Source organism: Pezoporus occidentalis, unplaced genomic scaffold (assembly GCF_034315485.1).
Source record: "Pezoporus occidentalis ecotype Australia unplaced genomic scaffold, CSIRO_AGI_Poc_V1 ctg63, whole genome shotgun sequence".
NCBI classification, from domain to species: Eukaryota; Metazoa; Chordata; class Aves; order Psittaciformes; family Psittacidae; genus Pezoporus; species Pezoporus occidentalis.
This window is the reverse complement of record NW_026915977.1, coordinates 4,771,034-4,795,818: the sequence shown is the minus strand read 5'-3', so window position 1 is coordinate 4,795,818 and position 24,785 is coordinate 4,771,034. Positions and strand designations below refer to the sequence as shown.

The following is a 24,785-nucleotide window of genomic DNA, read 5'->3' as shown; positions in this document are numbered from 1 at the left end:
AGTGCCTCTGCCCAACCCTCCAATATTTTATATCAGCCTGACTTCAGATATAAATCACACAATCAACAGGAACCATAAATCCTGCTTCAAAAGCCATATACCAACCAAAGCTATATCTCTCACTAACATCAGCTGGCATTGTCACTATAACATCACTACAAGGGGTGAGGCTGGATTTAGGCAGATTTGCAAACAAGAGGTGTGCCTTCATCTCCATCCCATTCACCATTCCTATAGGTTCCCTCCCAGCCATATCTAGTTGCTTCTCACGGATCAGGACAGGCACAGGAGGGGGAGGTTGATCCCTCTGTGCTGAGCTGCCAGCACCAGCCACATCCCCAAGGACTCAGTATTTCATGTGTAATCCATAAAACAAAGGCTTAGGTGGATTTTAAGGATAAGGCTCCATGTATCGCCGTGCGAACAGCGATTAAAATGCACAGTCCTAGGTGCTGTGCATTCGTAAGTTATTCTGTAAACAGCAAATGGTTTCTGTGCTATTTAACCAGTTGCACCAGTTCCATGGCAGAACTGCCAAGCAGTTTTAAAACATCTGCAGATTAAGACTCCCTCACAGCTCACTGACTGTGCCCTGTTCTATGGGAAAAAACACAGTGTGAGGATAACCCCATCCCTGTAGGTAACCAGGAGCTGTTGCAGCTGCTGGATCTGTTAACCTGATGCCTCAAGATCCATGTGCTCCTCCTTTCTCCTTTCTGGTTCTGGGTGCTGATGCCTGAAATACTTTGTGAAATTATAGGCTGACTGGGTGAACCTTTCAAAAGCTGTCATGCTGCAAACAGAAATGTGCCACTGACTTGGAAACTGGATCTGGCTTCACACAGCCAACTATTCTCTGCTCACAAAGAGACATCATTAGTAATTATGTAAATATTCATAACATCTGCTCAGGCTGTTAGGATAACTGAGATAACTTTTGTTATTGGACATCTAAAGTACAGATTGAGGGAAAAGTTATACCGTTCTCCTTATTCGATACAGGTTCCTTGCCAATATTTCCTGTATGTTATCCAGGACAGCCGGATTCAGAGTATCCTCCAATTTTGTGTCTGTTATGACAGTCCTGTCATTGTTGCTGCAAAGAAAACCAGAATGCCTTATTTTGGAAGATGCTCAGCAGCACAATCACTGCGTCCCCAAAGCCCAGTGTTCATGGCAGCCCTTTTAGATTCCACCACCAGGGAGCACAAGCAACAGATAATTCTTGCAGATGGAGCTCACTGCAGATGGGGCATTTGGTATTTGCATCAGAGCTGTCCCATCCATGTGCTCTCTGGTAGACAGAATAGCTGTGGGGAGCTGTGGCAGAGCAGAACCTTCTGTAAGGGATGAGATTGGCCATTCTGACACACAAATATTTGACCCTTTCATCTCAGCCAATGCTCATTCTCATCGTTGGCTCCTTCAGTTCACACACCGGCACAAAGCCATCAAAAAAATGGTGTAAAAGCCTCTTCCTCAGAGCACCATTTCTGTGTCATTCTGAGGGGGGATACAGGTCAGCCTCCACGTAAAAGAGGCTCACCTCTCTTCATGAATGAAGAGTGTTCATCCACGCCAGTACATTGCTCATCCACCTGACCATTTTTAATACCCACCTACTAATCTTTAAATCATGTTTACTGGGCATTTGTCCAGGCTGTGCTCCTCCTTCCCATGGGACAGCCCAGCAGGGAAGAGCAGTGGAGCTTGAGAAGTGTGCAAAAGCTTTCAGTAACTGCTCCCTCTGGTTGGAACGAGTGACAGAAAGGGAACAAGTGCAGGAGAGGGAGCACTCACAGCAAGGATGGGTGAGACAGGCCGTGCCCCAGCTGCCCTGCTTCTGCCAGCTCAATGGCGTGTTTCCGCTCCAGCTTTTCATAGAGAAGCACGATACTTGATTTTGGCTGGTCGTATTCTCGAAGTAGGATCTTCTGCAGGTATTTGCTGTTAAAATACTCTAATCTGTTTGAGAACAAAAGATGGGTTTAGCCTCCTCCCACAACACCCCAGCAGCAAAAGCAAGCCAGCAGGTTCATAGCCCTTGACCACTCCATATTCCATTATATTCCACAACCTTCTTTCCAGAAATCAACAGTCCAAGAGATCAGTTCCTATTTATTTATGCACTACAGTACTTAAGCTAAGATAGGAAAACTTTGCCAAATGCAATAAAGGCTCCCCAAACTGCCAGATTTAACATGAACTCTACTATAAGTGCTACAAGTACATGCAGTAGCCCCAAGGGATGCAATAGATTTAAACACTTCCAGATCCCCTCTTGAGCCATTTCCTCTCGCTTTCTGCTCGCATGCAGCACAACATTTGGAAAAGATCGAGCCGGTATCAAACACTGACACTCAAGTCTGGCTGTTCACAAACCCACTCGAAGGGAGCCAGCAGCGATTCCCATACCCTCTAGTGGCGCTTCCAAGCACTGGCCTTCGTAAGGACATCCCTGCCAGCTGCATTAACCAGAGTCCTTACCATGAAGTTAGCTGCCTTTGTGCCTGCACAGCCAAGGGGATAAATCTGATAAATTGTTATTAACATATTTTAGGTTGTTTGCATTAAAAGAAAAATTAAAAAAAAAAAACCTCCTACATGTAAAATCTACCAAAGTTCAGTGAAAATTGAGCACTTTGCAACAGAGATCTGCAGAGAGCCACTGTAATTTGTCAGTCCACAACAAGCAGTTGTGCTTCATACTTTTAGCTTTTAACTGTGCACATGCTGGGTTGGGGTCCTCAGCTTCTTCATGGCCAGAGAGGCAGGAGAGCACAGGCAACACTGCTGCAGGCAGGGACAGGCTGAAGCTACATGGGCTGTGTGTTGTGCTGGCGTGGCTCTTTTGTTTCATTTCTTTGGACAAAAAGGAACAAACAATAGCAGGGGAGAACAGAGTCTTTTTAGGGTGAAGCACAATATGTGACCTGCAAGTGGGGAAGCACCCCAAGAGCCTGGTCTCACCTTGGACAAGGAAAAGCTGTCCCTCTCTCACCTCCCTTGTGACCCAAGGATGAATGAGATCCAGCTGCCCACAGTGGAAACTTAGGGAATAGAAACCAGCCTTATTTTTTCTACACATGTACACAGTTGTATTTTGGCAAATCCTTACTTGTCTTTCCAGTAATACTGTCCCCAGTGTCCAGATATATCTTCAATGCCAGCCAGCAAATGATCCAAGAACTAAACAGAAAAGAGGATTTTGCTATACACTGGTTGCATGTATCGCATATGTGATGAACTCAGTCAGCAAACACCAAAAGCCAGCAGACAAAACGGGAGATGCTTTCAGCTCGGTGCACTGGTAAACAAGGAGAGGGGTTGTCAGACTAATTCCCCATCCAGTCATCCACGCATATCCCTCTGCTCTGGAGTACAATAAGTGGTTTGGCTGCTTGCTTTCAGGTCTGTGAGAGTGAGGAATAATCACTGAGGGAGGTGGATCTGCTCTTTATGATACTACAGGAGAGCTGAAGGCTTGCATGTCCTGCATATTGGGCCTTGATAAGCAGAAAATGCTCATATTGAGGTTTTTGAGGACAATGTGTCTCAGGAGATTGGAATCTTCAGCATACAGATGTAGATAACGTGTTTTGATTTGAATAATAAATACTGCCTTCCCCCAGACGCCTCCCAGTAAATGAAATAATTGGCCACATTGTGCCTTATACAAAAAGATTATTATTGTTTGAAATTATATTAAAAATCCCAGACAGGTTGATTTTCCCACCCAGAAGTTAAATCTCTATAATTTCCCAAATTGCTTTCTCTCCTACTGACAGCTCCAACTGGGAGAGGGCTCTGCTCTACGGCAGGTCAATGGTCCTCCACACTTGGGCATACCAATGTCCCTGGAGCTTCCTCCAGCTCTGACATCTTTTGTGGGGTCAGAGACAAAAAAAAAATCAGAGCTGTTGACTCAGCCCTGCAGCTTGGTACAGGTTTAATGCCATTAGCTATTAGCAGCCATGTAGTTGGAGGACCAGCAAACGACTTCACCCTCACTGGTCATCACTCTTGCGAGCAAGAGTGCCCCGACTCTCCAGACAGAGAAATAAATTTGAGGAAGAAAGCTGCTTCTGCATCCCTGCTTTCCAGCAGCCTGCATTGTTGCCTTCCCTACTTAACTTAATTGGTACACAGTCGTTTTCAGCTCCCATTTCCTAATAAACACATTTCCAGAGATGATTTACTATTCACACACTAACAAAAGAAGAAAGTATTCTCTGTTCATGATGGGAAAAGACTCTTCAGCCTATTGAACTGTTCTGTTAACCTCAGACAAAGCCCTGCCATACAACCTAATTGTGAGGATGCCAAACAGTTTTTATAAATGTCCTCAGACCTAATGTCTTTATTTCTAGCTATCCAAAAAGAAGATAAAAATATGCCTGAAGGAGCCATACCCACGGAAATGTGCCTGAGCATAAACAATGAGGTTCAGAAACAGACTTTTACATTGGACAGAGATGCAAATGCAAAGCCTCAGCTAAACGTGCAGAGTACCCTGCTTCCTCATGGAGTTGACCCCATCTGAAAAAATCCACTATAACTAGAAAGGCCAATGTTTGGATGGTGAGAGCAAGAGTGAACTGAATTCCATCTTAAAAATCATCTCATTCCAACCCCCTGCCATGGGCAGGGACACCTTCCAGTAGAGCAGGTTGCTCAAAGCCACATCCAACCTGGCCTTGAACAATTCCAGGGAGGGGGAACTTCTATGGTTTCATCCAATATAATTCCAGCCTTTATCCTCCTTTTTCTAATTTTCTTGTTCTGTTTTTGCAAAAATTCCCAAACTGATGGCAGCAATGTGGCTGATGAACACGTGGAAGATCCCAACCCTGAAAGCAACCAAGTTTCTTCTTCTTTCTTTCACTCTTTAGAGAAACAGAACTGTTTGAGTTAGGTTAGACGACAAGCTTTTAGGCAAGTTAGCATCTTTCTCTGTCATGTTTGTGCAGCACCTAATGCAACATCAGCCTAAATTGGTGACTGCTATTCCAGTGCAAGTAATAAACCATGCTTAGGAAGCTGCATAAAACTTTAAACCTGGAAAGGGACCTGCATAAGATTGAAACTGCATATCTGTAGAGTCCCTAGAGGCACACATATTTCAGGAGGACCACATTGCTACCAGCCACACATATTGGAAAGCTCTGGCTGCATTTTAATGGATACACTTACCCGAATATGGATCTGCTCTCCCACTGTAGGAGCACTCTCTCTTTTCCTCTTAACAGCCAACAAGTCAACAAGAGGACGGATGGTCATTCCCTGCAGCATAACCACAAAGACAAAAATCAGCCTTTCTTCACATCAAGTGTTCTTAGTAGTACCTGCACTGGGAAAAAAATATCACCAGCACAGGTATGAGCCACAGCTGCCAGAACAAGACCTGGTGTTTGAGCTGATGCTTCTCATCTGCTCTGCTTTATTAGCAAGGCAAAATCTGCAAAGCTTCAACAAGAGTGGAAATTGTTCTCCCAGCTGTAAGCCAAACATTTTGTTTGCCTGTGGTAGCAGCCTGTCAATGGGAGCTCACACAAAGGCTTCTGGATGGGGGCAGGCAGAGAGGGGAAACGCTCTGCTCTCTCCTCATCTGGCATCTCAAAGACCACAGAAAGTCAACCAATAATTTCAAGGTCAAGCCCGTGGCTTGCTATTCCTTGTAGCCTACCAGATGGAAAGAGGCTTGAAACGTTCAAAGTTTGAATGCCTGAAACGATGATAGTCCTTGAGACTTCACAGCACGGAGCCTCCACCAGCATTCGTCTGCTGACTTTGAGTATTATGTGTCACAGATCATTACCCCAACGATCTTTGATGGCCTGCCGGTGGCTAAGTTTACTAATCAAAGTATCCACCTGGTGAGAAGGGTCAAGGGAAGAGTTTTAATGCCATTTAAGCCTCGTGAGAGAACTTCTAAAATGCTGTTGTGCTACATTTCTTAGTCTGGCTTTGGTATGAAATGAGTTTTCTAGGACATGTTTACTGCAAAAATGATGGAGTAGTTGATGTTTATGACTTCTGAATGTCACAAATGCTGGCACGGAGGAGAGCTGAACACATTTTTAATTGCAGAAACAATTAATGTGTCATTTTAATAGCTAATAGCAATAAAAAAAGCATTTCTATTCAGAATAAATAACATAAAACTCACAAATTCAGAAATAACAGATATTATAAAAATTAAGTAGAGACTATGTAATTGATCTCTTGCCTTCAGTGGGTAATCACCTGCATTTGTTTTCATTTTAAAGTGGCCTTTTGGAGTTTTGTGACCAGGAATCACAAACTTAAACTCCTGAATTCCTTTGGCCCTTCCTGACCTTCACAATCAGTGAAATCCCATGTGCTATTTCAGACCATGTGTTATTTCACAGCACACCTACAGGACCCCTGCTATGCTCCTCCACCCACTTGCAATAATTCATTAAAAGTGCATCACCAGATGCTGACAACTCTATTGTGGCTCATACAATGTTTTCTACCACCAGTGATCCAATAGATAATGGGACGGTTCAGGCAACAAACAACAAAAATACCCAAATCAAATGAAAGAAACTCACACATGTGCCAAAAAAGGGAAAAAAACCACTCTTAATTATTACATTTGCTAGCAATTTCATGCAAGAGGTCAGAGGCCAATAGGCTGAGAGAGTGAACTTCAAACGGAGAACGTGCTATTTCATTTTTAAACCACACTAAAAGGAAGAACAATGGCTTTTTGCAACATTCCAAGGCCACAGCTTCTTGAAGGACTTTCTGGGCTACATGGTGCATATCCAGGCCTGCTCAGAAGCACTGAGGACCTGATAATTGCTCAGTCAAACTTCTCAAAATTATTAACCAGGCTCATTGTGGGAACAGCCTTACGCAACTGAGTCAAAAAAGGCCAAAATAGGTTAATTTCTTGGGTTGTGTAATGCACTGATAGACCCATGTATGGACAAGCCCAATGTTAACATGTTGATCACTGGTTTATGTAGCATGAGGCTTTTCAAAGAGTGTGATCAGGATTCCCAAGAAAACAAAGTCAGTTTGTGCTCCGACAAGATGCTTTGCTGGCCTTCCCCAGCTTAAAAGAGGCCAGATAATTTCTCACCTGGTTTGTGTCCTATCTTAACACAGACACCCCCTGCCAAGTCTGTACTGATATCACTGAGAATATAAAGAAAACTTATTGTACAAAATAACAGCAACAGAAGTCCACTGTCTACAGAAGCTGGTTTGTAGCCAGTGTTTCACTTGTCCTTTCCACCCAAAGTGACAGAGCACCATCAAAGGTGCTGGGATATTAAGGATATTAATTCTTCAGTAATGCGTCCATCAACGTGGCTGGCAGCAGTAGCTGTAGGAATCGTTTGTAACGGTTCATCTTAATACATGTTCCTATTTGTGTATGTATATGCTGAGATGCAGCGTTGAAAAGTTCATATCCTTCTGTTTCAGCTTATTTCCCCCCTCCCTGTTGCCGTGGTGGCCTCAGCTACACAATACTGCAGGTATCTTGAGCCTGAGCAAAGTCTGTCTTTATAGACACTATGCTCCTGCTGAATGGTTGAAGGTCAAGGGGTCGTCCCTCCGACACGTACCCACAGGGGACCCTGTTTAACTCTCACCCTTTCGCATGGAGATGACATCACCAGTTGAGCTTTGAGGTTACACAAAAGCCCTTTTCCCAGTCCTGGGAAGGATTTTCCGAGCCCTCGGCAGAATAGAGCTGCTGCCTTAGAACAACCTTTGTCTGAGACTCAAGAGCGTCTCTGCATGAGCGGACGTGCCTAGTGACCGTGTCTTTTCAATTTCTGACCCACATTTGCATCTTAAAACTCGTCAACCTCCACCTTAGTACGTTCCCCCCACCCCTGGCCCCTGCTCCCTCCTTTCAGTCTGAAAGCTGTGCCCGGTCCAGCTGCCCCGCGGGTCTCAGCTCCCAGCCCATCAGCATGTCACACGTTGACCGTGTTTTCAGCTCCTGATGTGGATTAGGTGGATGTGGGGAAGCAGAGAGCCAACACCAATCCTCCACATAGCCCAAGTGCCCAACACCCACACCTAAGGGGCTCAGGGAGGCCAAGCGAAAGGAATTTGCTCTTGTGGACTGATACTCAGCCATGGGGCCACTCAGCAGCTCTCACCGTGACCCACCAGCTCCCAGAGCCCCGGCTGCTTCTCTGCTTCCTCCATCCAAGGGCAGGAAGAGGGCAGTCCCAGGTCAGCAGCTGTGCATGGACCTCATGCTCTTCAGCAGGAGCTCCTGGGGAGCTTTTCTGCATGGCATCTTTCCCAGACCCTCATCCTGCTTGCCTCAACCCTATGGAGACCCATGCTTAACTTTCTGGGATGGTGCACACCAGGCAGACATCAGTGCTGTTCACTTCAGGACCAGACAACTCAGATTTCCCCACCACATTCTCCTCCAAACATGACATTGTTTGCAAGGTGAACTAAAATGTGTATTTCAAAGAAAGCCCGAAAGGAGCCTTGCCCTTACAGACTTGCTGCTGGGCAAAGAGCAGGGAGACACCTCCAAAATCATCACACAGAAGGCTGCAAGGATGCTTTTACCACTAGATGTCAGAGCAATGCTGCCTGCCTGCTCCTCCCGAGCTCAACAACTCCTTACAACCCCAGCCTGTGCCCGAGGGAGAGAAAAGCTCTCTCCATCACAGACCTGGAAAGGTGCTAAAGCAGAATCCGTCAAAAATAACAGCATATGATCAGTAAGCAGAGCAATACCAGCACCAAGTTCTGCCCCAGCTGCGGACTGTCCATCCTCGCCCAGGATGCAGCTGTGGGCTGAGGTCAGATGTGGCACTGCTCATGGTGCCAAAGAGCAGCCTAGGCTGCAGATGCTCCTACGGCCTCTGTACGACTGGGCTTTGCAAAACGTACTCAAAAGACACTCACAGAAATCAGTCTTTAAAACGGGGGGGAAGAAGTACCATGCTTCAAACAATAAACCAACTATCTTGGAGCAATCAGCGCTCTGAGGGTCCATCTCCCTCTCCAACCCTAGCAGCTGCTGCATGATCTGGGCAGGTTGAACTCGCTCACAGAAGCTTTGGTGGTGGGTAGGAAACAAGCCAAGAATCACCAGGGCAGAAAGAGAAAGCAGGTAGCAACAGGGCTCAGGGATCAGTTATAGAAGAAAGATTAGAGGCAAATTAATCAAAAGTGCTGACTTTTCTATTCGCTTCTGATTTTCGTTGCTTTTATAACAAGTAACACACCCAAAGCTGGGTTTTTGTTCCAATGGAAGAGTTAAAGCAATCCCCTTCTTGCTGCATCATCACAAAATAACTGCAGCTGCTTTGCTGCATGAATATGAAAACATCTCAGACAGAGACACAAAATACAAAATAAACTAATGACTGTTGTTGCTTCCGCTGTTGGGTGCCCCGATAAAACTCATTTTCAGAAACCATTAAAAAGTCACTCCCCCCAAATTAGGCCCCTTTAAATTTGTCCCACTTGTGAACTATCAAAGCTGAGACGACCAAACTATAAACTTCTTCCAGTTCTTGCTGCCCTCGTTCAGGGGATTTGGAACATCTCCAACATCTTCCATCTTCTCACCTCTGGCATCAGGAAAACTGATCTTCATTTCACGCATGGCTCAGGTAGCATTTCATTTCATGACAAGGCCTCCAATAACAAGTGGTTCTTACCTTGCTCAAACAGCAAATTAGTTGTAGAGGTTGATTTGTGTTGGCTTTGCTCTCACATAAAACACATAAAAGCACTGCTTTAGAGAGGAAACCTATGCCAGCATCATTCTTCACAATTTTCAAAGCTGCTATCCCACTACGGATGGACCGGATAAAAGATGGGACAAGTTATCATGGAAAATGCACAGCACGTGTTGCAAGGCAACAACTGCTAGTCAACCTCTCAAACCTTCTGCTTCTTTCAGTAAAAACTTGAAGTTTTCATATGCCTAACCACTCCATAGAGGGAAAGATTTAATGACTGGAAAATCCTTGTATCCACCTAATAGTTTGGTACTGGCTATTGGAAAAGAGAAAATCATGCTTATTGTCTACATCTGCTAATGACAGCAAGATTGTTTTTACCTGTACAAACACGGTGAAGAGGATGACAACAGTTGTTGCCGCAATGAAGAGCTTCTTTCTGTGAAAGTCAGGCAGCAAGAAAACCAAAGAGAAACAAATGGCTCCTCGGAGACCCCCGTATGCTATAATGAATTGGTCTTTGGTGGTGATGGTGTTCACATGAAATCTGTTCACAAAGAAAGTCAGCACAAGAACCCCTGAAAAGCAGGAAAGAAGATGGGAGCACATCAAACAAAAAGAGCAATTAGATACAACTCAATGCATTATACTGTAAAACACCTCTGAACTGCTAAAAGGCATGAGGAACTGGCCAGGGAACAAGGGATGCTCCAAGTATGCCACTGGAGAAGGGTTTTTCTTCCAGCCTGGTCCAACAGGCCTGTGTTTGAGTTGTCCACTTACAAACTAATCCCTGATGCATTTCTGATTTGGGGTATTACACCACCATTGACTGGCCACAGTTTTGGGAGTTTGTACAACTATGAATTGTACTATAAAATGTAGTTTTAGGTAGTTCATCTTGTAGCAAATTCTCTTGCTTTTTAACTCAACCTTGTGCTTATTACAGCCCAGCTGGGAAACCAGAGCTTCCTTCAGAAGGACTCTGAACTGTGCAGGGGAGTTTTAGGGTTCTCATCCTGCTCCAATGACCACGGATCCCAGAATATACTGCTTACCTGGTGACTTGGTGTTAAGCATCAGCCAAATACTGATAAATACAAACAAGAACTATTGGCAACATAGGATCTATTAGCACATTTATTTTGATGGTGGTTAATGAAAGTTTTTATAGTCATGTGCCAGCCAAAACTTCACTCGTAAAATGACACAGAACCAGATTCCAAAAACTGAATTGAAATATTAATTGATTTACTCTGATTAGTGCAAACAAATGAGTAAATTGCTCAGATTGTTCTCAAGGCAAATGATCATCAACAGTTTAGCCACAGATTACCCTCCAATTTCCAAAAGCTTCCAAGCAGCAGCTTGGATAAGCAGCTCTACTCTGCCGGTGGAAATGTTGCTTCTTCACAAACCTTCCACTCAAAGATTTATGTTGTATGAACTTAAGACGACATAAGGTGACACGATAACTGATGAAATTTATAGTCATTTGCAAATACATAAACAGATACAGAAAGGTACAGAAAGTCGGACCTTAAATCAGTAAGCCACGATCTAATACCAACAGATATGATAAACATCTTATTTCCTGAAGATTAATGGCCATTTTTAGAACTGATGACACAGACTGACACTGACTTTAACTAGGAATTAGCTGGATCCACAGCACTGCTGCTTTTCTAAAGGGTGTTTGGAGAAGAAATAAACCTCCAAAATAACGCACCTGTAATGTACATATCAAACATCTTCCCACACACATACAACTCAAAATATCTGACTGCACATCAGACCGGTTTGAAGAAAACAAAAAGCTGGGGATGTTTCAGGAATAGCAAACTCAACCTTGCAACACCTTCCCCACCTCCAGATCTCCATGGAGCTCGGATCCAGACCAGCAGATGTGAAGTACATCAGTTTCAAGGCTCTTTTGAACTTTAAATAAAGCAAATGAAATAAAGCATACCTCAGCTCACATCTGCGGCTACTGTAAAGCTCAGGCAGTGCTGATGATTTAAAGGAACAAAATTTAATTCAGCTGATATCATGGCCTTTGTTTTAATTTAATCGTTCCTCATAAATTATCATTAGCATTCCCTAAACTAACTCAAGGCCAGTTTTCCCCAAGACCTGACATACAGTTCATCATTTTGAGCAGAATATATTTTCTTCTGGAGATAGACCTTGAGAAAGCGCAGAAGGAAACCTCCCCAGTGCTTGGATAATGGTAGAATATCAGTGCTGTAATGCGATTAATGCGTTTTGCATTTTAGCTGATCTCTCCTACATTGAAGTAATTCCAGGTCTCAGGCTTCAGCAGAATCATTTCTTGTTTAACAGCACAAGGAGGGTCCAATAGGGGACAAGATCACAGCTCAGGCACTAGCCCCAGTATTGATCTCAAAGTCCCCGATTCCTGCAAGCAAACTATGAGTGCCTCCCATTTCTGGATCAGCGCCTCAAGCATGTCCATAGCTGCCAGATGGGTCTGAGCACGTCAGGATCTCACCTCAGCCACCACCTCCAAGACAGGAGTGCCCAGCCTCTGCAGCACCCTACCCAGCTCATGCCCTCCCGGTACACCTATGGCTCCCCAGCAAGGTGCTGCAGAAAAGGGACACCCTGCTTGGAATGAGATGTGCAAGATGATTTTTCAGACCTGGTTTGTGTGTTCTTATTTAAATCAAGGGAGATTTTGCATGGAAAAAGGGTTTTCTTCCCTAACTGCAGCACTGAGCTCTTCCCTAATAACATGCTGTATAATTTGAGAATGCAATCAGAGGAGCTGTGTTTAGAGAGCCAGGGGATCTTGTGATGTTATTATGTTCCTTATGTCTTGCAGTGAAGAATTTTTTGAACTGAGAAAAGTCAAACTAAGAACGAGAGCAAATAATTTAGAGAAAACCATTTTACCATAGTAAAACATTTGAACGTCCACACAACTAATAAGCATGTTTCCAAGTGCATTTATGGTGCAGTTATTACAACAAACCTTGGCATGTATTAACAGTTAATGAAACCCATTCTGCTATGTCTTGCTAATCATGGCCAATCCTATTTAAGCAATTTCTTGAAGTGTCTATCAAATTTGAGTTCACTCTGACTCAGTGGTTTGTAAGCATAAATCCTGTTGAATGGGTTTTAGCTGTCAAATTCTTTGCCAAAATGTGTGCTGTTATACTTGCAGATATAGTTAATATAGAAAAACTTCCATAAATGGGAAGGTAGGCACTGCACTCACTTTGGTGACAGTAACTGCACAGTGTAAGAAACAGCAGAGAAACGGTCTCTCTGAAGCACCAATTCAGTGCAAAGATGCAACTGGGGACACAGAGCAGTGTATTTGTTTTTCTGGTCATTTGCAATGCAGGAAAATAGGATTCCAGAGTATTCTGGGACCAGGACTCAGGTTTTCATCACAAGTGATCAAGAAAATAATCTTTAGGCACAATTATCAGGAAAATTTTTAATACACAGCTCTCGTCCTCTTGTTATCACCAAATCTTGGTCACTGTGAGATTGGTCAAACACTGCAATAAGTTTACCAGGGAACACGCAGAGTCTCCTCTAAGAAGATAATCAGAAGCTCTTTGGACACAGTCCTGCCTAGCTGACCCTGTTTAAGTAAGGGTTGAACCCAATGATCTTGAGAGGTCCCTGCCAACCTCAGCAATTCTCCAGTTCTGTGCAGTTCTGTCATTCTCTCTCCTTATCTGAGGTTCTTGAGTAGGAGCATTCTCACATTTCAGGTCCCAATTTTCATCTACCCAGCAGTAAGCAGGGTAGATGCTCTTCTGTAAAGCAGAATAGCATCTCCAGTGACAGCTGTTAGAAGGTTCCTCCAGTTTCCCACTTAAGGATGCTGCTGTACACAAACTTGTTACAAATCAAATCCTTTAAATCTCTGCAGTTCAGAATATGCTGTCAGAGGCCTCATGATTTTACATGGCTCTCTGATCCCAAGCCTACGTACTTACAGTCTCCCTTCTACTGTGAGGAAACGAAGGGTCTAATAAGCACTGAAACAGGAGAAGAGATCATAGCAATCAAAAGAGGATCTAAGGCAGAGGTATTTACAAAACAGATGTCATGAGAATTTCTGCTTAGCACCAGTGTTGTCTATGGTGAGTGCACAGAGTAGGAAATCGTAGTAAAATGCAAGAGTTGCTACTGAGCAAACAATAGAGGAGGAAAGCGTTGGCTGGGGTCTCCTACTTCAGTCTTTGCATTCACACCTGGGACAACCACACATACAGAGTGAGCAGGAAAGGATGATGGGGGCACAAGCATGCTCTCATTTAATGGAATTACATTTTCCACTCACCTAAATAATAATATATATTAAAACAAAGCAACCAAACAAAAACCCCCTATAATTTCAGCATACCTAGTGCTCTCCAAACAAGACAGAAAATGACAGTGAAGCAAATGTACGGCCAGTTCCACTCATGATTTTCTCCAATGGTGGAAACTCCAAGGAAGATGAAGATGAGGGTATCGCTAACACTGCTCCACATCTTCATGAAGTATTTGACTGTGGTATGAGACTTCAGAGAGATGTTGGCCTCCACGTAACGTTTCATGCCCATGGCACAAGCAATGATGCTGGGAGAATGAAACAATAAATGTTTATACCTAAGCACATAAAACTAACACATTGTCATGTATAAAGAAAAGAAAGGCTCCATCGAGTTTTACATGTTTGCAGACATCTCAGTGTAGTGATTCACCTCCTACATCAGTCCAATGAAATCAGGAGGAACACCAGGACAATAGAAACCATAAATGTTGCCAAGACTGTCTGAATCTGGTTTTTAACAGGTAATTGACTCACTATGTATTGCATTTATCACAGCCACACAGCAATACCTACAATTAACAACACCCAACCCTTCCCATCATAATACACTGCTTTCAGCATTTTAACTTTGCCAAACTCTAATCTTGCAATTGCCTTGCAATTTTCCATGGATAATTGGTTCTTCAAGTTACAGGGTACATGAGGATAGCCTAATTCATCAGCTTTGCAAATCAGTACATTTTGAGGCCAGCAATCTTAGAAGATCAAAACAGTTGAGTGCCCAAAGAGTCGAAGCTCCATTTTTTATATTTCAACCTGGACAGAAACACTTTGCTCTAAATATTGTACCAGAAATAGCAAAATGACTTATAGGTTTCCAAGATCTGACTTCCATTGATAATTTTAAGGTCATCTACACGAAGTTTTATTAATTTTAAAATTGCTTTCAAAGGGACATCATGGCAATTCCCTTTCTTATATCACACAGACAAGTGCACAAAGAGGTAGGTCCTTGGCTTGCAGAAGTGCCCCTGGGTCTGGCAGACTGACTTTAAGCACTAGCTGTGACCAGGACAGTTAAGTGACCTGCATAGGTGCAAATAGGTGTTAAGATAGGTAGTAACCTCCGCAGCACATTATCCAGAACGTATCTTCTCAGCTAAGAGCTATTGAGAAAACAGCCATGCAGTTATTGCTTTGCAGTGAAACCATCACATTAAAACAGGGGCCTATAAGAAAGATTTTTAGCAGGGAAAGACTTTTTAGCAGAGCCTGTTGCAAGAGGAAGAGGGGGGATGGTTTCAAGCTAAAAGAGGGACATTCAGGCTGGATGTGAGGAGAAAATTCTTTACACTCAGGGTGGTAAAATACTGGCACGGGTTGCCCAGAGAGGTGGCAGACACACTGCCCCCAGAGACATTCAAGGGCAGGCTGGACGTGATTTTAAACAACCTGATTTAGTTGAAGATGTCCCTGCTCATTGCAGGGGCTGGACTAGATGAGCTTTGAAGGTCCCTTCCAAAACAAACCATTCTATGATTTAACTCCAGAATTCCCCCAAAAGATTCTTTGCTTTATCTGGGCTTTGATGAAAACAGGGTTGCCCCCCATGCCCCACCTAACATAGGAGCTTTCAGACAGGCAGAGCTGACTGTGCTCTGGTTGTGGGCTTATAACTTGTACAAAACCAAAGTCCCCAGTCCTGTCTTCCATAGCTATTTCAGGAAGACAGTGTTAGGTCACTGCATTGCTGCTCCTGACCTGTACTGCTGCTAACAGAAGCAGAATAATGGCTCTTTTCTTAGCTCATCAGTGAATCTCTACCACATCTTCGCTGCCACAACTCAGCATCTATTCTTGGACCTAGACAAAGGAATGGAAAACCATTTTATTCGTTTCTGGTCTACATTCATTTCTAAAGCACTAGGAAAATTAGCAACACCATTATGGGAAGATACTTATCAGATATGTGGTTGGAAAAAAAGGAAAAGAAAATACTGTTTCAAATGAAAATGCACTTCCACCAACTGCAAGTTATCGATTACTGGGCTTTAGATTCAAACAAAACAACCCAAACTTACAAACAAAACCAACCCAAACAAACAAAACCCAAACAACAATAAACCCACACATTTCTATTCCTTTCTCTTTAAAATAATTCTTATTTGTGTTTCCTCATTGCCATGAAATAAACCCATACCTGTTTTGAAGGAAAAAAACATTTGAGTTTGTCTGAAATTAAAGCTGAACTTCAGGGAGAGGACTTGCAGCAAAGGAGCAGGATATGAAAGGTCAGACTTAGGATAGACAAGATACTCTTGCTGGGGAAAGAGATTCCATCTTATCCGGCATTGTGAGACTTTTTTTGTCTAACCTTGCATAAGTGCACCTCTTTCATGTCCTGAGTAAAATGTACCAATGCCTTAAAATTTCCTTAAACAGGTCTTTTTTGATTTATCCTTTTCAGAGTGACCCACTTTGCACAAAGCACTGAGCCAGAAGACGTACCAGAGATTGAAGCACAGGCTAAAAAGAAAATAATAAACTCTTCTGTTCCTGCCTCAATAAATAGTGGGTAAAACAGTTCCAGCTAAGAAGTAAGAAATCCAACAAGCATTTCTGGGCAAGTGACTTCCAGAGCTGTGGTTTGGGAGCACTTATTCATGAACGGATAGGGGTTCAAACCAGATTCACAGAGAAGGAATAAACTTGACCTGTCTTGTCACAGCTTCAAAGATGGACACTGATGCTAAGGCAAGAGGAAAAGATAAAACCAAAAGAAGACCAAATGAAGGTAAAACACACATGCAGAGCTGTTTAGCAGATTGAGCTGCATTCACAGATTTTATTTATTTTGTATATTTTTGACTATGTAGAGTCGATTTTTTTTGGCAATCAAACTGTTTTTTCAAAGAACAAACTGCCAAGATCTGCTTTTTACAATGCAGTATTCCCTGGTCACAAATGAATGAATTGTTTGAAATCAAGATATATAAAAGAGGCATTTATAATTTGGCAATTATAAGACCAGCAGTGCAGGAATCAGCTGCCTTTGCAATTGTTTTGCTTTAGAGACAATGCATTATTCAAAAGAATAGAAAATGGGTTCCATAATGGGTATAGTAGATTGCGATTGATAGAAGGAGACACCATTAGGATTGAATGTTTTCTGCTCCATGATGATTATGCAGCATGTTTATTTCACTGTTCTGTCTTACACTGCTATAAATAGGCTTTCTTTTACTTATTCCCAGAGCTAGAATTGTTTTCAGTAATGCTAGGATATTGCTCCTATTAACCATTCGAGGAAACAAAATCTGCAAGATATAGGAATGGTTTATCTTCATTATTATCAGATTTACAGTTGTTTACACTGTAGCTGTCCATGCAGTCTGTCTTTTGGGAAATATTAAATAGTTGGTTGTGACCCTCAGTGCCAGCTGGCTTAGTCTGAGTAGGAGAGCCAAATTCAGTGGCTACCAGCCCACAGAAACCATGACTGAATCACTCTGTTTTTCATCTGTTTCTGCTTTCCAAGGTGAGCTTTCTTTGACCATTAATGTTATTATCCAAGACCAAACTTGGCTGAGGAGTTGATTAAATACTCCTTGCAGCTCTTCAAATGTTGGTTTTGGCTAGGCCAAACATGGAAAAAATGAAATATGCCAAGAAAGCCTCTTCTGGCTCTGGTAAATCTACTAGACATCTCACTGCTTGAATGCCCAGGATTTCCAAACAAAAACCATGGAGCTCAAATAAACATTCCTCAATAACCTCCATAAAGCAGTCAGCCATCGGAAGCTTGCCCAGCAGGAATCATCTGGATTGCTTGTGACTTGCAGCTATTACCATCGATGTGTTATTGTGTAATGTGTGAAATGGGGTTATACCTCTCAACTCTTCCACAGGCTCTTATACTCACTGTTCACTGCTATACAGAGATTTCCGACTAAGCAAACTTCAATCTTTTTCTGTTAGTTTTCAATAAATATAGCCAGAAATCTTTCCTGGACAGATGAGATGCTGGGATGTACTTACGCCACAATCCCCGAGAGGTGAAACATTTCAGCAGTGAGGTAGGAAAGGTAGCTGTATAGGAAGACAAAGAGCGGCTCGATGACACGGATATCCTTGGTGAATCGCGTGGTAAAGGCAGCGGTCATCCCAAAAATAAGACCTACTAGGACTCCTCCAAGCCCAACCACGAAGAACTTTCCAACTCCAGCAAAAACATCCGCAGTTTTGATGGTGGGCATTTCACAGAAAGATCGAAATAGCTTGTAGAGTACCTGGGTGAAAAACATGAAAACCAGATGTTAACAAGATATTAACCAGACATGGCCATATGTAGCAGTGACACTAAAATATGCTGCTGGGGTATCCGACAGCGAGGAGTCGGCATCTTTGGCAGCTGGGTTCCTACCACGGGAGCGCTGTGGCAGTCATATGCATTTACATCTCTATGCAGTCGAAGAGATGTTCACCCGAGAGCTTCAAGGACCTCACCCTAGAGAAGTGGGCCAGAAGCCCTCTGCTAGAAGAGACCGTTGATGCTTTTTCCCTCTGCAGATCTCACATCCCACCTCTCAGCACCAGCCCACCCTTCATCTGAACATTAAATACTCAAAATAAAGGCTAATCCTTACCACCGTCACGGCATCATTCAGGAGCGATTCACCAAAGACCAAAATGTGTAGCTTTTCATTGACGTGTATCTCTTCAAACACAGCCAACACCGCCACGGGATCCACAGCAGCGATCAGGCTGCCGAACAGGAGATTGTGGAGCAATGACACATCCTGCAGGCGAAAGGCTTTCACCTGGCAGATCCCATACAGGGAGAAGCCGATCCCAAACACATTCCATATTGTCCCCACGACTGCATAGAGGAGGATTGTACCAATGTTCTCAAAAAAGGGACGGCTGGGCATGAAGTAACCTGCATCAAGGACGATGGGTGGCAGGAGGTACAGGAAAAAGATGTCGCTGTCCATAACAGGTGGTGACTTGTCATTTAAACCGTAGATGATCCCCCCCATGATGAGTCCTACAAATATCAATAAACAGCTTTCGGGAACAACAGAAGGCAGCTTGTTATAGAGATGAAACCCTGGAAGGGGATGGATAGATGAAAACCATATTATCTTACCAGCCCAAACTGGCTAAATAGCACCAAACATGCCCCCACTTCCAGCAGGCTACACCTTAGGGTAGTAGTAATCAATGCCCACAGTTAAGGTGGAGTCACTCAATCAAAAATTTGCTACAAGATCTAAAAGATCACTGAAAATACCAAACTTTCTAAAATTACTGTTGGTTCAGGCTGCATTCCATCATGGCATAAGCTTAAAGACATATTTTCAGGTAATACACAAAAAGAAAAACGAAATCACCTGCATAAATAAAAACATTTTTGGAATTACTTATGATGCAATCTAGTCAAGAGGCCCATCTTCAGCACCTACATAAACAGCAACTGCTAATTTTAAACAATACAGATTCTATACACTAAAAATAAAAAAAAAAACTCACAAAAAGCATTCCCAATTATAAATGGTGCCACTTTTAATATTACTTAATCATTAACACTTAAAGCTAAAGGCAACATTTAAAACACGCCAGTTGAGTCAGCCTTGTGCAACACCCACTGCTAGAGAGAAATGCAGACAACCACAAGTACTTAAGGTTTTTAAGAACAAGGCATTTTCATTTGAAGATGAAGGTGTCAGTGGACAACCTGCACATAGCTTCGCTCGCAAGCGAACTGAGATGAATGCATACATTGGTACATACTGCAGTTAAATAAAATTCTTTCATAGAAAGCCTGATATTCTTCCTACTAACAGCAACAGCATGCACAGGTGTGAACTTCCAGATGGAAAAACATCATTTCCAACCACAAATGCAACCGAGTATTTATTTTCTATGTGTGCAGCATGTCCGGCACACAATCTGTGCATCTTTAGGACTTGGCATGTTATCTCAGGCTCCAAGATTGGTGAAGCAGTGGCCACTCCTGCCCACGCCATCTCCACAGAGACCCTTGTCCTTCCTCATCCCCTCAAGATGCCTTACCTATTTTGGCCAAGGATGCAAGCATGATCCAGAGGGTGATTTCAAAGGGGACTTGGACATGCTGATAATCCGGAGAGAAGAACGCGTGCTCTGAGGATTCGTTGCCCTGAGCTTCCTCTGCAGCCCAGCTGATGTTCTCCGAGATGACATCCTCTAACTGTGGCATTGGTGGGGATCCCTGCAGAGCTCTGACCCTGGTGGCTTGGAGGACAGAGAAGAGCAAGGACCAGGCTAGGAGAGCAGCTGCAGCTTTGCTCCCTGGCCTCTGATGCTCCATTTTCCCTGGAAGCTGCCAGCCACAGGAATTTTGGGCACTGCCTGCTCCTGCTCAGCAGCTCCCACTGCTGCAGTGAGGGGTTGGGAGCACTGCTGGAGACTGGAGCTCAGCTCGCCCTCACTGCATGGGTTGCTGCAAAGAGAGGAGCAGCCGCTCCGCCCCACACTGACTCTCCTCCCATTAGTTTCCAGCTGGGAGACCGTGCTGGAGAATTGCACCCTTTGGCACCACAAAGGTGCACCCAAATAGGCTCCTCCTGCAGAAGGTTCCTTGAAGAAATGCCTCGTGCACCCCCCGACCAATAGCACACCTTTGCATGCTTGAGAAAGGGATAAGTTGTCTTTACTCCTAACTCTTGACATATTTTGACTTCCAGTCTCCCAGCAACCCTTTTTGGAGGGTGAAGTTGGCAGCTGGGCTTTGATGGAACAGGTCTCACATCAGCCTCATCCAGAAATGGACCCATCTTATAGTAGACTTCAGTGGATATCTCCAGTGCCCACAGAGGGAACACACAGCAGCATTACTGGTAACCACAGCTTCCACTGTAAATCCAGCAAAGCATCCCATCTTAGGCTAAATACAGAGCTGCAGTGTTGTGCTGGGCAGAGGTCACCTGTGTATTTCAACAACTGCTGAAAGCTTCTTCTTATAACACAGGAAGAGTTCTCTTTACCTCTCCTGCCTACTTGGAATGGCACCAGAAGCTCGATGAGCTTGCTTACAAAAGCAGAAGAGCCAAAAATAAAATGTTATTTGCAACAGTATTAGATATATAAACATCTAATGTAGACGTTTAAACATATGTAGAGTATAAACATACTGGGCCAAATTCCTCCATTGTGGAGTTTCATTAAGCTGATGCTGTTTCAACAGGGATAAATTTGGTCCAAAGAACACACATAATTAAAGTACAGGGGCCCCAGGCTGTTGCTAGACTGATCGATGGCCTATTTGTTTCTCTTCAGCTGCTTAAATGACACCAAAATTGAGCTGGCAATAACAAGCTGGTGACCCCCTTCTCCGCTGTAAGTGAGAGCCCAAGACCATGCAGACTCAGATCCTGGGCTTTCAGTACCGTGTGAGCTCCCCGTTTCTGATCTTAGCTGTAAAGCCAGAGGAGGATAAACTTTGGGAGACAGGAGAGATGCAGCGATACACTCACGGAGTGTATCCTTTAGCATGGATAATTTGAATTTGAAGTGTGCCTTTACCACACTTGCTGACTTTAACGCAAAGCAACGCTCCTCTCATTAGAGCAGTCTTCTAGCAAACCAAGCTAGTTTAAGCTCGCTGCCACTTCTCCCTTTGTATATTTTAAAAGTAATCAAAATTGCAGGACAGACACTTGGAGGAGAGAAATTCCACAAGGTTTTCCTCCATCTCTGTTCCATGGTTCAATTCCACACGGTCTGGAACAGGGAAGAGAGGAAGACATGAGAAGACAGGATCCCTTGTTACTCCAAAGGAGAGAGAATATCGTGCTTTTAACAGCAATTAAGAAGTGATTAAGAAATTACTTAGCCAGAGCTAAGAGCCATGGAAGCAGTTCTGAGCCCAGGCTCACGTTCCAAGCCATCATATTTCCTCTTTCTGCTGAAATATTTGGTGCTAAATTTGAGAGTTTAAAGACTTGTTCCATTTGGTGGCATGGACAAGGAGTTTTGCCAAGCTCCCCTTCTCCTCCATCCCAAATGCTCCATTTTAAAAACAGAAGTTAATAATCGCTTATATTTACCTTAAGCTAAAAATGAAATGTTTGCATCTTGGAAGGAAAAAAAAGACCTGCAGTAAGCTGAAGAGAGCTATCTGGAAAACGAGTCTGTGGGTAGAATCAATATCTATTTGATAATGGAACCAGAAAAAAACCCAACAGAGTTGGGATGGTATCTGAGGAAGGTCAAAAGAGAAAAGAACATTAAAACATGCCTCACTGTTTTCAAGTAAAGGTCCTGATTTTATAAGTGAACTTAAGGGCTAAGCAGTTAACAGGTGAAGCAAAAAGACACTCGTGTACTTATTTACCTTAACTGCTCACCAAAGCTCTCTGCCCAAACAGAGCTAAACACACCTTAAGATAGTAAATGTTAACAGAGGGGGAAAGAGCCTGAGCCAGTACCCTGTGCAGAGTTTCTAATGAATCCGTGTCCTGCTTTCTCTTGTCTCTGCTCCTTTCTTCAACAAGGGTCCGCGCAGACAATCAGTGCAGCCCCTCGCTGCACACCGGCTTTCATCCTGCAGGCCTTCAAGTGTCTCTCTTAAAAGCTCCATCTCTTCTCACTCTAATTACGGGCTTGCCATTCCTAGACCTGCACAAGGATAATTAAAGACCCTTTGCAAATATTGTGGTCATTGTATTTCTCGACAGTGAGAACCTTCAAGTTTGCTTTTAGGATTCCAAAACTCATCTTTCTGGGTGCGTCGGTTTACCCTGAAGTTCTATATAAATACACTTGTTACTACACTTAAATTCTTACTTGCATACTTGTTCATTGCATATTAGTTATAAATAAACCGAAAGCCAAAGGCAGAATGTTTTTCCAAAGTTCTATGATAACAGAATATATGCTGTTCCTCTTTTAATGGATATTGATATTATTGAACAACTTTTTAATGCGAGTACCATTTGATCACACACCCATTGACATGCTTTCATTTTCTTTCTAATGTAATGTGCTTTCCCCGATTTTAGGTTTCCAAGCTAAATTCTGATGCCCATAATTGTATTGACAAGTACCTTGCCCCTGCTGGAATGAAGAGGACTACGAGAAGAACAGAGTATTGTGTGATATAGTAACAGCGACCAGAATTCAGGCTCATGCAATGAAAATGTTATGTTAAAATAACTGTTTTAATTCTTTATACTCCTTAATTGATGGCAACACATTATTTCTCTTTACTTACTTTGAGAGAAGAAGGATGGAAGTGAAACCTTTCCCTACCTTCCTGATGTGTAATTACTCCTAAGTATACTTCAACTCTTCTTTATCACTGTGAATGCATGTATCATTTAACAAAAAAAGAAATATTTGTAAACTAAACCACAGTTTCCATCACCTCCTGAAATTCATATATCAGCTACTGAAAATTATAAATGAGAAATGTGAATAAGCTTATGCCTTATATAGGGGGAAAGAAAAATAACTTGCGCACCTTTTAGCTGCTGTACCACAAAGACTTTCCGTATTATTTGGGCCTCAAATCAGAAAATCATTTAAATATTTACTCAGCTACAAGCACTCAGAGTTTCACAGTTTATGGTTGATAACGTGAAAATCATATGGTGGACTGGGGCCTCCCAGACATATCCAGCACAAGGGATCACACAGTATAACTGTCTTAAAAAGTCTGCCAAGCTCATAACTCAAACAATCACCTTATTTTTCAGCTTCTCCTCCTCACTACCTGCATTTTCCATTGCATTTTAACATGCCCAGTGAAGACTGCACATGAAATACTGGTCTCTCTGAAGGTCCAGGACAGAAGAGCACATACCTCCATCCGTACACAGGCCTGTGAGCAAACACAGAAGACACATAACGCTGACAGGCAGTTCAGCAAGATTTAATGGGAACTGAAATTGAGACCAAGCCCCTCATCACACTTCCCTTGCTGGAAAGGATCACACTCGCAGCTGCTCCGGACAGCTGGAATGGAAAGCCCCTTAAAATTCAAAGTTATAGCATATGTTTTTCCTCAGCCTTTCACAGGCTATGAATATATTGAGAAACCAACTTAGCATTGCAGTGAGCTGGATGAACTGATGTGCTGCTTAACTCATGAGCACCCCACAGAGCTCAGGCAAGAAGGGATATTTAATTTAACAGCACTGACTTCATTCAAAAATCTGGTTTTAATGAGAATTTGAACAAAATGCAACATTACCAAGAAACGAGTGAAGAAGAATAAATCAAAAGAATAAGACATTCTCTTTGCCCACGCTCTCTCACCATCAGGAAGCTGCAGAGGATGTATAGAACACTAGATGCACATTTTATGGTTCATTGCTTAACATTTTGCCAACTTGAAAAACACAGATTTATCACTGACGATTTTATTTGCTAAACGGAGAGAGTCTGACAAACAGCCCTCTGCTATCAGTAGCCACAAGATCCAGAATCTTCTTGCCTTGTACCTGCTTTCTCCATACAACCTCCGCACAGTTTCCATACTGCTCTCACTGCAAACAGCAGCCACAACGCAGCAGCCATCACAGCTTTACAATTAGCAACACCTAATTAACACAGGTCTTAAAGAATTCCTACAGGGCAATGCCAGGCTGAGTACCATTTTAATCATTCTGGCACTGACTTCTCTTTGGATGCTGCTTTTGTCAATAACAGTTTGAGCACTTTGCACAACCGCTTAAATCACTTGTAAACTAAATGGGCTTTAATATTTTTCTTCACCATTCTAATTGGAG

General features: G+C 43.0%; 1 protein-coding gene across 2 annotated transcripts in view; it reads right to left on the bottom strand.

The window, feature by feature from the left end:
- LOC134174753 (sodium/hydrogen exchanger 2-like) overlaps positions 1-20,977 on the bottom strand; it is a 28,855-nt gene extending 7,878 nt beyond the window's left edge. Inside the window, exons 1-9 of one of the 2 annotated variants that reach the window (XM_062639986.1) lie at positions 20,086-20,977; positions 18,657-19,120; positions 18,049-18,299; positions 14,098-14,315; positions 10,089-10,285; positions 5,194-5,283; positions 3,119-3,189; positions 1,801-1,965; positions 982-1,096 (exon numbers count right to left, since the gene is read on the bottom strand). In XM_062639986.1, coding sequence (XP_062495970.1) covers positions 982-1,096; positions 1,801-1,965; positions 3,119-3,189; positions 5,194-5,283; positions 10,089-10,285; positions 14,098-14,315; positions 18,049-18,299; positions 18,657-19,120; positions 20,086-20,362 — 1,848 coding nt within the window. In that variant the 5' untranslated portion in view covers positions 20,363-20,977. The remainder of the gene's footprint in view (positions 1-981; positions 1,097-1,800; positions 1,966-3,118; positions 3,190-5,193; positions 5,284-10,088; positions 10,286-14,097; positions 14,316-18,048; positions 18,300-18,656; positions 19,121-20,085) is intronic. The other variant, XM_062639987.1, reaches the window with a different exon arrangement.
- Between the last annotated feature and the right edge of the window lie 3,808 nt (positions 20,978-24,785).